Here is an 11703-nt window from a genome sequence, read left to right as displayed (position 1 = left end):
AACCATACTTCAATAAAATAAAGGTCTGAACAATCATTATGAATTAAGAATCCACCATATTGCCAACGGATCTAGTGTTGTGACTTGTATTAAAATGTTGCCATTTAGGGGCACCTGGGTGTCTCAGTTGGTTGAGCGACTGCTTTCAGCCCGGGTCATGTTCCTGGAGTTCTGGGATCCAGCCCCACATCGGGCTACCTGCTCAGCAAAGGGGTCTCCTTCTCCCTCTGCCCTTCCCCCTCTCATGCTCTCTCTCTCATCCTATCTCTCAAATTAATAAATAAAATTGTTAAAAAATGTTGCCAATTATAAGTGAAGTGTTTCCTTCTGGAGTTATGGAATCACTTTGCACATGAGTCTAGGGGTATTCTGACAATTTTATTTATCAAGACTGGCAATATAAGTACTCAAATGTTGATGATAGTGTAAACACCTCTATATTTCTTTAGCCACATTTCTGTTACCCAATCCCCTAAAATACTGAAAAATAAAGAATTGCTCATTCTGATTTCTCTGTTGTTTTGGAAATGAGATCATTTGTGATATGCCTTTTTACTTTGGAGAACTGACTGAGATGCTAATCAGATTGGTTGATATGTGTACAGCAGACTTGTGGATTTTAAGTAAACATAGGCCTAATCTCCACTTTTCTTTCTCAGGAATATTTTGTTTCTACTAAATAGAAATAAACACTGCTATGTGTATAAAATGACCCAGTGAATAGGGAAAGGAATGATACTGCCTTTGCAGTAGATGTTTGGTAGAATGTCTTCCCAGACAATGAACCATCTTCCTCTTCTTCCCTGAGGACAAGTCCTTCATCAGGGGCACTCTGCTCCTCAGCCACTGATAGCTGGGGAGACCCCACTAGGGTAGCCAAAGTTGACCCCACTTACATATCTTCTTTCAGAAATTAGAATCTGAGGTTCAGAGACAGGCCAGTGAAATCTTTGATGTATCTATAACTCTACCTATAAATGTGGAATTACAAGCAAATATATTTTGCCACATATAATGAAAAACAAACAAACAGAAGTCTGTAAAAAGTGAAAGATGAAGAAGACTCAGGTAAGCTTAAAAGAGTGAGGGGGGGGAAAGAATTTCATTGGTTTCTGACAACTTTCCTTACAATGATTCCCTTTTTCCCCCACATAGGCTGAGTGGATTTTATTACGACCAAAGCTTAACTAATATAAAATTTTATTTTCTGTGGATGAGTATTTTGTTTTTGTTTTTATCTTTTTTTTTAAGATTTTATTTATTTATTTGACAGAGAGATCACAAGTAGGCAGAGAGGCAGGCGGCGTGGTGGGGGGCAGGCTCCCCATAGAGCAGAGAGCCCGATGCAGGGCTCGATCTCAGGACCCTGAGATCATGACCTGAGCTGAAGGGAGAGGCTTAACCCACTGAGCCACCCAGGTGCCCCAGAGTGTTTTGTTTTTCTTTTAGCTTTGCTTCATTTATCTGTGTGCTTAGATGCTGAATGTCTGTAAGTGCTAGAGTTAACTCAATCAGGTTTAAATGTTGATGTGATCACTTGCTAGCAAAGTATACTAATTTGGATGCACTCATACTAAAAATTTACTCATTATCTGAAATTCAAATTTAATTGGGTACCCCTTCCTTTTATCCAGCAACCCTATTTGTGACATAGTTTCTTCCTTTGTAAAATGGAGGTAATAATACTAAATAAGAAAATATGTTGTTAAAAATGTCAAGGACATCATAAACATTATTTAAAATAATGTATTAGAAATGTGATTCATTATTTTCTTTTGTCTTCCCTTTTACTTGTGTTGTATCGGTCACACAAGAAGGTGTTGCTTACAAATCACCCATTGGGAGTAAATGGTTCATTTTGGAACATGGGGAGATGTTTTATACCTTTTATGCAATGAGGTATTTATTCTCAGATTAGGGAATTTGGGTGGCCGTCTATATCTGTCTACCTGACTTTACCTAGGCACCCCATCCCAGGATACTCTAATATCCATTCTTGTGCTGGTCTTAGTTATACGCAGACTGGTTTCCAATTCAAACCAACATCTCCCCATCTCATCTTTCTCACCTTCTATAGAAAGAGATGAAGAAAGAAAATGAGTGGGGAATAAAAGAAGGAGATAATACACTAGCTTACTATTTGCCTGCTTGAGGAAGGACCTCTTTAACACAGCTCAGTCTAACATGTTTCCTGCTTAAGGGACAACAGACACAGAGCAATGAACTTTCCTTACAGAGTATTCATCATGCATTTCTTTATTTATCACTCTAGATCCAGTGGGATTGGATCAGATTTTGTCTCTCCCACTGTTGGTTTGCTGATCTACCACTAATCAATGGGCACAGAAGTGGCATGCTTCCATTTTTATTTTCCTGTTCAAAGTCACCATCTCTGGAGATGCTTTATAAATAGTGAGCTTGTGGAGAATATCAACAGGCCTTAGTTTGGTTTTGAAGAAGCAGGGGCATTCTCCTCTGTGCTTTCCTTCATTTTTTCCTTCCCATTTTCTCTTGTGGTTTCAGTTTCACCTAAATATGTCTGGGATGGTAGTTTTCTGCTCTGAGTCAATACAGTTTGCTTAGAATCACTAATGGAAATAGTTTTTGGCTCCAAATAATGAACGGATGTCGTCAAAGGTTGTGTTGTCTGACTGACTGGGTTAATGGTAGAAAAATGATTTGTGTTTGTAGGTTTCTCTGATGTTCGCACTATATTTATCGTTTCATATGGACTTGGAGATGTAGTATCCAATTTGTAACAAGAAGTGCTGAAAGGGATGGCACAAAACACAAGATCCGAGGGCAGGAGCTTAAAAGTATTGGATGGCCGAGTGATCACAAACCTGTAAGAAAAGCCAAAGATGACTCTGGAGCCTCTGCAGCCGGGACAGTTGTGGCTCCAGGCAAAGGCCCAAACAAGAAAGTCTTTCTGCTGGGCCAGAGGAGGAAATGTTTTTTGTTCTGCTTGGCTTCATTGGTTTCTTATTAAGAGTAAATACTTCTGGCACAGGGCAACAGAAGTCCTAGACTAGTAACTGGGAGACTAACATTCATTCCTGCCTCCGAACCCAAGAATCTCTGACCTGAGTTTGGCATGGCATCTCCCTTCCTTGGGCCTTGATTTGTTCAACATTTTAATGGGAGAGGGATAGATAGAGATGTGGACTGACTGATGTCTAATGGTCTTTTGGACTCCAGGTTTCCCTGCTTTTAATATCGACTACTCTAATGAATTCAGTCATCCCAATATTGAGCACTTGGCCAAGATTTATCGAAATCAGAATATTACATACTTCCAGCTTTTTCAGTTCTACCTTAGGCTTACCCTAATACTTATGCCACCAACTTTCACAATGTAGAGTGTCCAGTGTGAGGGGGAAGAATATTAAACTGAAGTTTTATTTGAAACCTTGACTAATAAGCAAATAGTAAATGTCAATGAGTCTTAAAGAACACCAAGAGCCTGGACTGCATAAGACAACTTCCTAGGGAAGCAGGATTTCTTAGCCCCGTATCAGGCACATGACAAATCCTCAATAATGTGAGGTAATTAATTAACACACCAGCATTTAGGTCAGAACCTGAGGCAGAATAAACTTTCATGGTTTTTATCCTGCATTTCTTCATCACTGCCCCAAATGGTCACCTCTTCTTTACAGAACAACCATCTGAAAGCACCTCTGACCTCATTTTGCTGAATAATCTTCCCCTTTATATCTTTCTCACTGAATCCCCTGTAATGTCTATAATAGTTTGAGCAAGACCTACTATAGTCAAATACTCCCTTTGAAACAGAAATATCATTTCCATCCTGGGGTCCTCTCAAGTATAGGCTGCATATTCTCCCAATTACAGAGCTCCATGGGTTTTTTGGAGGTGTTGGAGCAAGGGCATGGAGTTCAGGCAGAGAGAGAGAGAGAGAGAGAGAGAGAGAGAAACCAGCATCATTCATGCTTTGTAGTGCTGCTTCCAGAACATCACTGCTCCCTCAGCGTCTTTGTGATTAATCCTCTATAGCCGTATCACCTTCCCTCTTGATTCACTGGTGTCATCTATAGACCTCCATGTTTATTTAGGTCTCTGGCACTTAGAATACTTTTTTCTTTCAAACTCTGGTGCCACTATCATCTCATCAATGGCTATGCCTATACTTCACAGAGAAATTCTGGTGTTACATACAAATTCCTTTGAGTACAGCCTTCACCTATGGCTATGTTTGCCTTGGCACACATTCTTTTCCTTCCTTTCTCTGATGAGTAGAAAAGTCTTCTTTCCATTAAAGACTACCTCACTTTAGGGGCACCTGGGTGGCTCAGTGGGTTAAAGCCTCTGCCTTTGGCTTAGGTCATGATCCCAGGGTCCTGGGATCGAGTCCTGTGTCAGGCTTTCTGCTCAGCAGGAAGCCTATTTCCTCCTCTCTCTCCACCTGCCTCTCTGCCTACTTTTGATCTCTGTGTGTCAGATAAATAAATAAAATCTTAAAAAAAAAGACTACCCCACTTTGAGTATCTTGGTTTTGTTCCCCTCAGAAAGGAGAACAAGTTTCCTTCAATCTTCCTCCACTCTCTCTTAATTTCTCCTTCTTCTACTGAATCCTGTCCAATCCCACTGTGAGGATCTTAGTTTGGACATATATTATTGTGTTTTCTGTAGATTGCACACTCTCTTTCCCCTCCTCTCCACATGCATTTCCTTTATGTTCTCCTACACTGTGGTCAGATTGCTCTTTCAACTGAAATCTGAGCATATCACTTCCATAATTTATATGTGTAAAACACAGTGGGCTAGAAATGAGGCAGTCAATAAATATTTACCCAATGAGTCCAACAGAAAACAAATAAATCTTTCCAATGTGGGACAGTGGCTTTTACCTTTAAGAAGTCTCAGAGATAAGCTATATAGCCACTCTTGAAAACAGTATGGAACCTCAAGACATTAAAAATAGAGCTATACTATGATCCACCAATTGCACTACTAGGTATTTACCCAAAAATACAGGTGTAGTAAAAAGAAGGAGCACATGCACCCCAATGTTCATAACAGCAATGTCCAGAATAGCCAAACTGTAGAAGGAGCTGAGATGTCCTTCAACAGACGAATGGATAAAGAAGATGTGGTCCATTTGTATGATGGAATATTACACATCCATCGGAAAGAATGAATACTTACTATTTGCATTGACATGGCTGGAACTGGAGGGGATTATGCTAAGTGAAATAAGTCAGGCAAAGAAAGACAATTATCATATGGTTTCACTCATATGTGGAACATAAGGAATAGATCAGAGGACCATAGGGGAAGGGAGGGAAGCCTGAATGGAAAGAAATCAGAGAGGGAGACAAACCATAAAAGACTCTGGACTTCAGGAACCAAACTGAGGATTACAAAAGGAAGTGGAGTGAAGAGATGGGGTGACTGGGTGATAGATATTAAAGAGGGCACATGGGATAAGCACTGGGTGTTATATTCAATTAATGAATAGTTGAACACTACATCAAGATCTAATGATATAGGTGAGTTGACTGAACATAATATAAATAAATAAATAAAACTTTTTAAAAAGTCACATGGACATGGATGAGGGGTAAGTTACAAAAGAATCCTGATTTAAAGTCTGGGTCTACATCTCACATTTCACTGGAGACACAGACACCATTCTCCTTACATGGTCAATATTAGCCAGATCATCAGTTCATTCATGTTATTTATACCAGGTTCCTTCTTCCTACATCACTGTCTGCTTCCCCTGGACCCTTCTTTGTAATTATGAACCCTGATCTCTGGACTTCTCTTTCATATTGAATAAAGTAACTTCGGTTCTTAAGTTTGGATAGAAGGGTAGCATTCTCCGAGCAAGCATACTCCCCTATTTTGTTCCGGCTTGTTCTCCTCTTCATCTATCATGCGGTATAAACCAAGGCACAGGATTCCAAAATTATCTATTGAGCCACAGAACAGTTGCCCAAATGTCTGTCTTGGCTGGGGAGAAAAGAGAAAAACGTGTGTGTTGGTACTTTAATTAAGCAATAACAAGCACTTACTGGAAAGCTATTGTCTTTCCTTGCACTAAAAGTTTGGAGGACCCAAAAGCCATTTCCAAATATCTTTTATGGTGGCAGTATTAAGTAGGAAATTAGGTTTATAAGTTTTGAGCATCTAATCCAGTGATTATTTTTATCACTGTGGACTTTCAATAGCCTCTTGTGGGCATGACATAGCATGTTGTTATCTAGTTTTTATTACTATCGCTATTTTGGTAACCGTTAAAGAAGTAACAATTAGTAAAAGATTGGGATGTTCAGTGACCTCCAGAGAGTGATCTTCTCATCCTACTCTACCACAGTTTATAGTCCCAAGCATTCCTCTTGACACTGCTCTCAGGCTATAGCCAACAAGGGCATGATGGGTAGACAACAGGGTCAAAGCAGCAGCAAATGGATTCAATGAAGTCACATGAGAACAATTTGTCTCATTATGTGATTTGCTAGGGTAGAAAACAAGGTGAGGACCAGATTCAAGTAGAGAAAGGAAGGAAAGCAATGTTGCCCAGTCTACTGTCACCTCTGATACTGACAAGAGGTTGCCAGCAGCAGTTGTTCTGGGCTTATAATCACTCACAAGTCAGTCTCAGGTGAGGAGCCCAGGACCACAGAAATACAAAGGACCAGAATGTGCTAAGAGAACTTTGCCATGTTATTTGCACCTGGAATTCAGATGTACGAAGCATGGGGTTTTCCCTCTTTGGCAGTATCTATCAGGACATATCAGGTGCAGAGACCTGGAAGAGCCTGCTCCATGTGAAGGGGGCTTTGCTGATGTCCTCTGAACAAACAAAAAATATGTCCTTAAAATGTCCTGTTCTAGACACTGGTAAAGGGCTAAATGTAATGTCAACCAAAGCTAGACTAAAAGGCACTGATAAGTACATTACTCATTGCATTAGTCATTGCCCAAACACACAGCTGCCCCATGACTTTGCCATAATGACCTTTTCCCCTTGCCATAATCCACTGCTCACTAGCTCAGTGGGCTTAGAAAATTCAAGCATTTTCCCCTGGCTAGCCCAATCAGAGTCTTAGACCCAAACACAGAACCCCTTTGCCTGATTTAGACTGACATGTTCAGATTTCTTTATCAGCTCAGGTATAGGAAGAGAGAGCAGAACCTGGGTCAGACTGCCTTGGAGGGTTCCCTGCTTTTCCAGCGGGACACGATGTGGTCTCAGGCAAGTCCTTGTTTCTCTGAGTCTCAGTTTCTTGATCTGTTCAGTGCAATTAATAACAATGCCTACCATATAAATCCTTGGACAGATTAAGTAAACAACAACAACAAAGCAGACAAGCACAGTAAATATTAGTTATAATAATTATTAATAAACTTGCTAAGGTACAAAGTTATATTTCTCAGATGCTTCCTGAATACTTGGATTTTTTTATCTGAAAGATGAGGATAATAATACTTGCCTTACTTACGTCCTAGAATTGTTGTAAAAAAATAAATAGGATACATGAAAATGCACTTTAAATTTTAAAATATTCTATGAATACACAGTTTTATTAGCTTTTGGTATTATTTCTATGCTCTAAGCCATCTAGGAACCCAAAGAGCCTGAATCATTTTCAGAAACCCAGAGTAGCAAGGAAGTGGGAACCTTTATTATGATAAGAGTAGACTCACTTTAATGTCTGACAAAATAGTTTCATTTAAGGACAGAATCCCCAGTTTACACCGCATTCTTTCAGACGTCAATGAAGTACCATGGTTTGTCATCCCACAGACACTCCTATCAAAGTGTTGTTCCATTTGAGAACTTATCCCTCCTGTCACCAGCATCTGAAGTAATTCCAGGACATGATAATTGTAGAAGGCCTGGAAAGCAAGGACAAGCCACGTGCAAAGTTAGAAGAGTGAGCACAGACACTGTGGAGATGTAAAGTCTTGCAGACTTAGGGGGCATCGCTGGTTAAAATGGACGCAGTGAGGCAAAACAGGGTCTGTCATCATTATTAAAATCAACTAAAAAGCTCTCAGTTCAGGTAGGACACTGGGTTAGGCAGAGTACAGAGAAAATAACACTGACCCAGTTCCTGCTCCTTCTTGACTTACACTGTGCACAAGAAGAAAATGGGTAATGATACTAACACCAAGGATTTCCCCTCCTCCAAAAATAACCAGAGGAGTGTGTTGGGCCACAGATACCCTTATAATCATCAATATATTTTTAAAACTATGTACTTAATGTGACTTCTATAGATTTTTCCTTAGGGGACTACTGATACTATTACTGTCATCTGTTACTGAATCTTCTGGATGTGAGTCTGCTTATATTAAATAGGTTAAAAGATGATTTCAAATGCCTTTTCCTTCCTAATGTCCTGGCTGAAGGGATCCCCTGACTGATGGTCTCCTCCTTTTGATTGTGACCTACATGAGGACAGGTATTGACTTGGGTCTTATTAATATTTAGGTCTCCCCTAGTTCTTGTGTACTATACAAATTGTAGGTGTTGAATAAATTAATAGAATTTTGGAATCTTTGGCATCAAAATGAAACCAAAGGAGGACATGTGGGACATCTTCTTATTTTGCAACTACTTTGAGTCTGAATAACCCTAACTATTTTCTTAAAATACTTTCCCAAAGGATTCCTACCATATTTAGTGTCAACTAGGCATTGGCATACATGTAAATAGCACTGTAATATATTACCCATTAGATTTTCCAAAATCTATTGAATACATAGTTACATAGTGTTTTAAATGTTCAACATTTTGTTTTATCTAAATTAGACTTTTACTCCATTAGACAGGAGGAGTTACATGTTTATCTATTACCTATATAAAAGTCAATACTTTTGTTTTTATGAAAAAGATTAGGAATGACCTCAATTGTTACTGTCATAGAAATTTTGCCATTCACTTTCTCTAAATTCAGGGACTTGTCTTCTGCAGACTGAATTATGATGGGGGCCTGTTTGCTAGTCTTCCTGTACTGTTTTTATTCTTACTTGCAATTCATGTTCAAAATGTTTCCGGAGAGATTCTCTAGGACATGAATCAAATCATGCCGCCCACCTTCTCAAACCTTAAATGTCATACCCTTGCTGTGAAACCAAGATCATCTCCTCCATTAATCGTGCCCTGCAGCACATGACAGTCTATCTGCTGCTCAAGCTACCTATGCACTCCTCCATACCTTTGCTTTGGAACATCTGACCGATAACTCATCAAGCCCTCTGACTAGCAAACTCTATGCTGGTCGTCTCATCAGAAAGAAGTTTTCCTTTTTTTGGAGATCCCACAGACACTGGCTTTTGGTCCATTTCATCCTTCTGTATTTTATAGTTAGGAGTTTGTCTGAAACATACCTGACTTTTAATCTTGGGGCTACCATGTCCTAACTGAGTACCTTTGAACAACTGATGTATTTTCTCAGAAAGTTTTATAACCTTTAAAGTTGACATGACAGTACCATCTTTGAGCATTGTTTGTGGGATGAAATGAGATATACCACACACATTATGAAATTCTGTTCTCATGTATTGGGATCGCCTGGAAGGGTATTCATGAGTGTACATTTTTGGGATCCAAGATCTAGTGGATCAGACTGTATAGAGAGGAGTGGGAATCAGAAATTTAAATGCCACCTCTGGTGGTTCTGACACTGGTTGGTGCTTAGATTACCCTCTGGGGCAGCACTTCCTTAAATGATATGGTCTTTCAGAGGGCAGACTTTGTCTATTTAATATTCATGCCCTCAGGGGTGCATTGAACAAGGCAGGTGTTCAACAACTGTAAGAATATTGACTGCAATTGGCAGTCAGTTTTTAACAAATAAACAAATATTGCTGGTAAAATGTAGAAGCCATTGGGACAAGAGGGTCTGGGAAATAATATAAGCAATATGAAACAGGAAAATAAGTTTTAAAATAGTTTTTAGGTTAAAAGATGACTTCAATTGCCTTTTCCTTCTAACACCCTGACTGAAGTGATTCCCTGACTGATGGTCTCCTTACTTCTTCTTTGTTCCATTTTGCTATCACCCAGAAGTGTGCTTATGGAATCAGCTCCCTGAAATCCAGGCATGAACAGGGGATGTAAATCCAGGTTGAACCACAATCCGTTTAAGAACAAGTGACCATAGTATAGAGTGATTAGACGTAATGCTGTTAGAATAATTCTCCACTGATTAAAGAAAAGGTGTAAATTCTAGGGTTATCCTGGTGTCAAGGGCTCCAGGGAAACATGTACTTTACATATTTAACTGAGAGAGGCTTAGATTTTGAATATATCATTTCTTCAGTTTTGACATCAAAAGGATTGCAATTCTATATTGGGGAAAATAAAAGGATTTACATATCACCCTTACTCCATAAGCTCAGCTAATATTCTTATTATTCGGGGTTCTATGGTATTGATCTCTTTCTTTTTTCCTCCCTTCTTCCCCCCTTCTTTCCTTCCTCCCTCCTTTCCTTCTTTCCTTCCCCCCTCCTTTCCTTTTCTTTTTTCTTTCTCAAGAAAATACAAAAGTTGAAATGTGCTTCAAATATTTTAAGACCTTTAAACTTGGATAGTGTTTCTAATATAATCAGATTTACTAAAATTTGGACTTCCAGGGTTAGAAAATGTTGCAGCCCAAAGTGTCTTAACTTTTAGCTAATCCGTGGTATCTCTCACAACTTATATATTACTTAATAATATTCAGGCTTTGTTCTTGCACATTCATTCCTTTGCATTTATTAAGGGGGAATGGAGAAAAAGGGGGAGAAGTCGGAGTCAAGACTGGTGATCTCATCTTGTTTCTGACTTGGATGAGGTGATAACTAACTTTTTCCTGAGGGAGTCTGTTCTGAATGCTTCTATGTTTCCCCTTACACTCCTGTGTGGTGTGGGCATCAAGGAAACAGACCTCTAATTATAACTTCTGACCATGCAGCAGTGGAAAACAGATCTCTTGGTGCATTGAGCTGGACAGCACATTGGAAGAACACCCTGAAGGGTGTTCTTTGGGGTGGGGGGGGTTATGGGACAAAAAGCACATGCAGAATGGGGCGGGATGGTAGACTCTTATTTCTCATACAGGACTCTTGACTGGAAACTGAAAATCTGTCTTAGAAGAGAGAAAAGGATTCTGGTCCTTTCATTTTATGTCTCCCTCTCTGTTGGTCATATATTCTAACTTTTAGGGAGTGGTTTTCTAAGTCTTCTTAACAATGGAAATCCTACTTCACATCAAATCCTAGGGAGAAGCCTCACACACAGCACAGAGGAAAGCAGTCATTTTGATTGAAGAGACAGGTGCAGGCAGGGGGCATGATGGGGTAGGTGCACCCTGGGCCCCTCCCTGCTTGTCTGTTCAGCACCTACTGAGCACCCAGGGGGCAGGTTCCTTTAAGCAAAACTTGAAAATCAGTGCACTGGAAGGATACGCATAATCACAGAAAGAGCATTCTGGAAGGACAGTGGACTGTGACAGTGAGGTCTAACTTGGGAATCACACACAGTGGGGTTTAAAAACCAGTTTGTCATCTGTAAGGGCTGTGATTGTGGCTCTTCATTCTCCCGCTAAGCCTCAGAATCTTGATTTGTAAAATGAGGCTCATAATTGTATTCTCCTATTTGGGTTGAAAGAAGAATTAAACAAGGTAGCAAAGACTTTGGTCCAAAGTAAGTCCTTCAAAGATGTAATTACTCTTCCTATCACA

At 39.7% G+C, this 11703-nt stretch overlaps 1 protein-coding gene across 4 annotated transcripts in view; it reads right to left on the bottom strand.

Annotated features, from left to right (window-relative positions):
- Positions 1 to 2246: 2246 nt before the first annotated feature.
- KCNU1 (potassium calcium-activated channel subfamily U member 1) overlaps positions 2247 to 11703 on the bottom strand; it is a 163567-nt gene continuing 154110 nt past the window's right edge. For all 4 annotated transcript variants that reach the window (XM_047717060.1, XM_047717061.1, XM_047717062.1 and 1 more), the window contains 3 exons: positions 7678 to 7869; positions 5867 to 5979; positions 2247 to 2843 (listed from right to left, as the gene is read on the bottom strand). In XM_047717060.1, the coding sequence (XP_047573016.1) occupies positions 2441 to 2843; positions 5867 to 5979; positions 7678 to 7869 (708 nt within the window). In that variant the 3' untranslated portion in view covers positions 2247 to 2440. The remainder of the gene's footprint in view (positions 2844 to 5866; positions 5980 to 7677; positions 7870 to 11703) is intronic.

This window comes from Lutra lutra, chromosome 2 (assembly GCF_902655055.1).
Source record: "Lutra lutra chromosome 2, mLutLut1.2, whole genome shotgun sequence".
In the NCBI taxonomy this organism is placed as follows: domain Eukaryota; kingdom Metazoa; phylum Chordata; class Mammalia; order Carnivora; family Mustelidae; genus Lutra; species Lutra lutra.
This window is presented reverse-complemented; position numbering and strand designations above follow the sequence as displayed.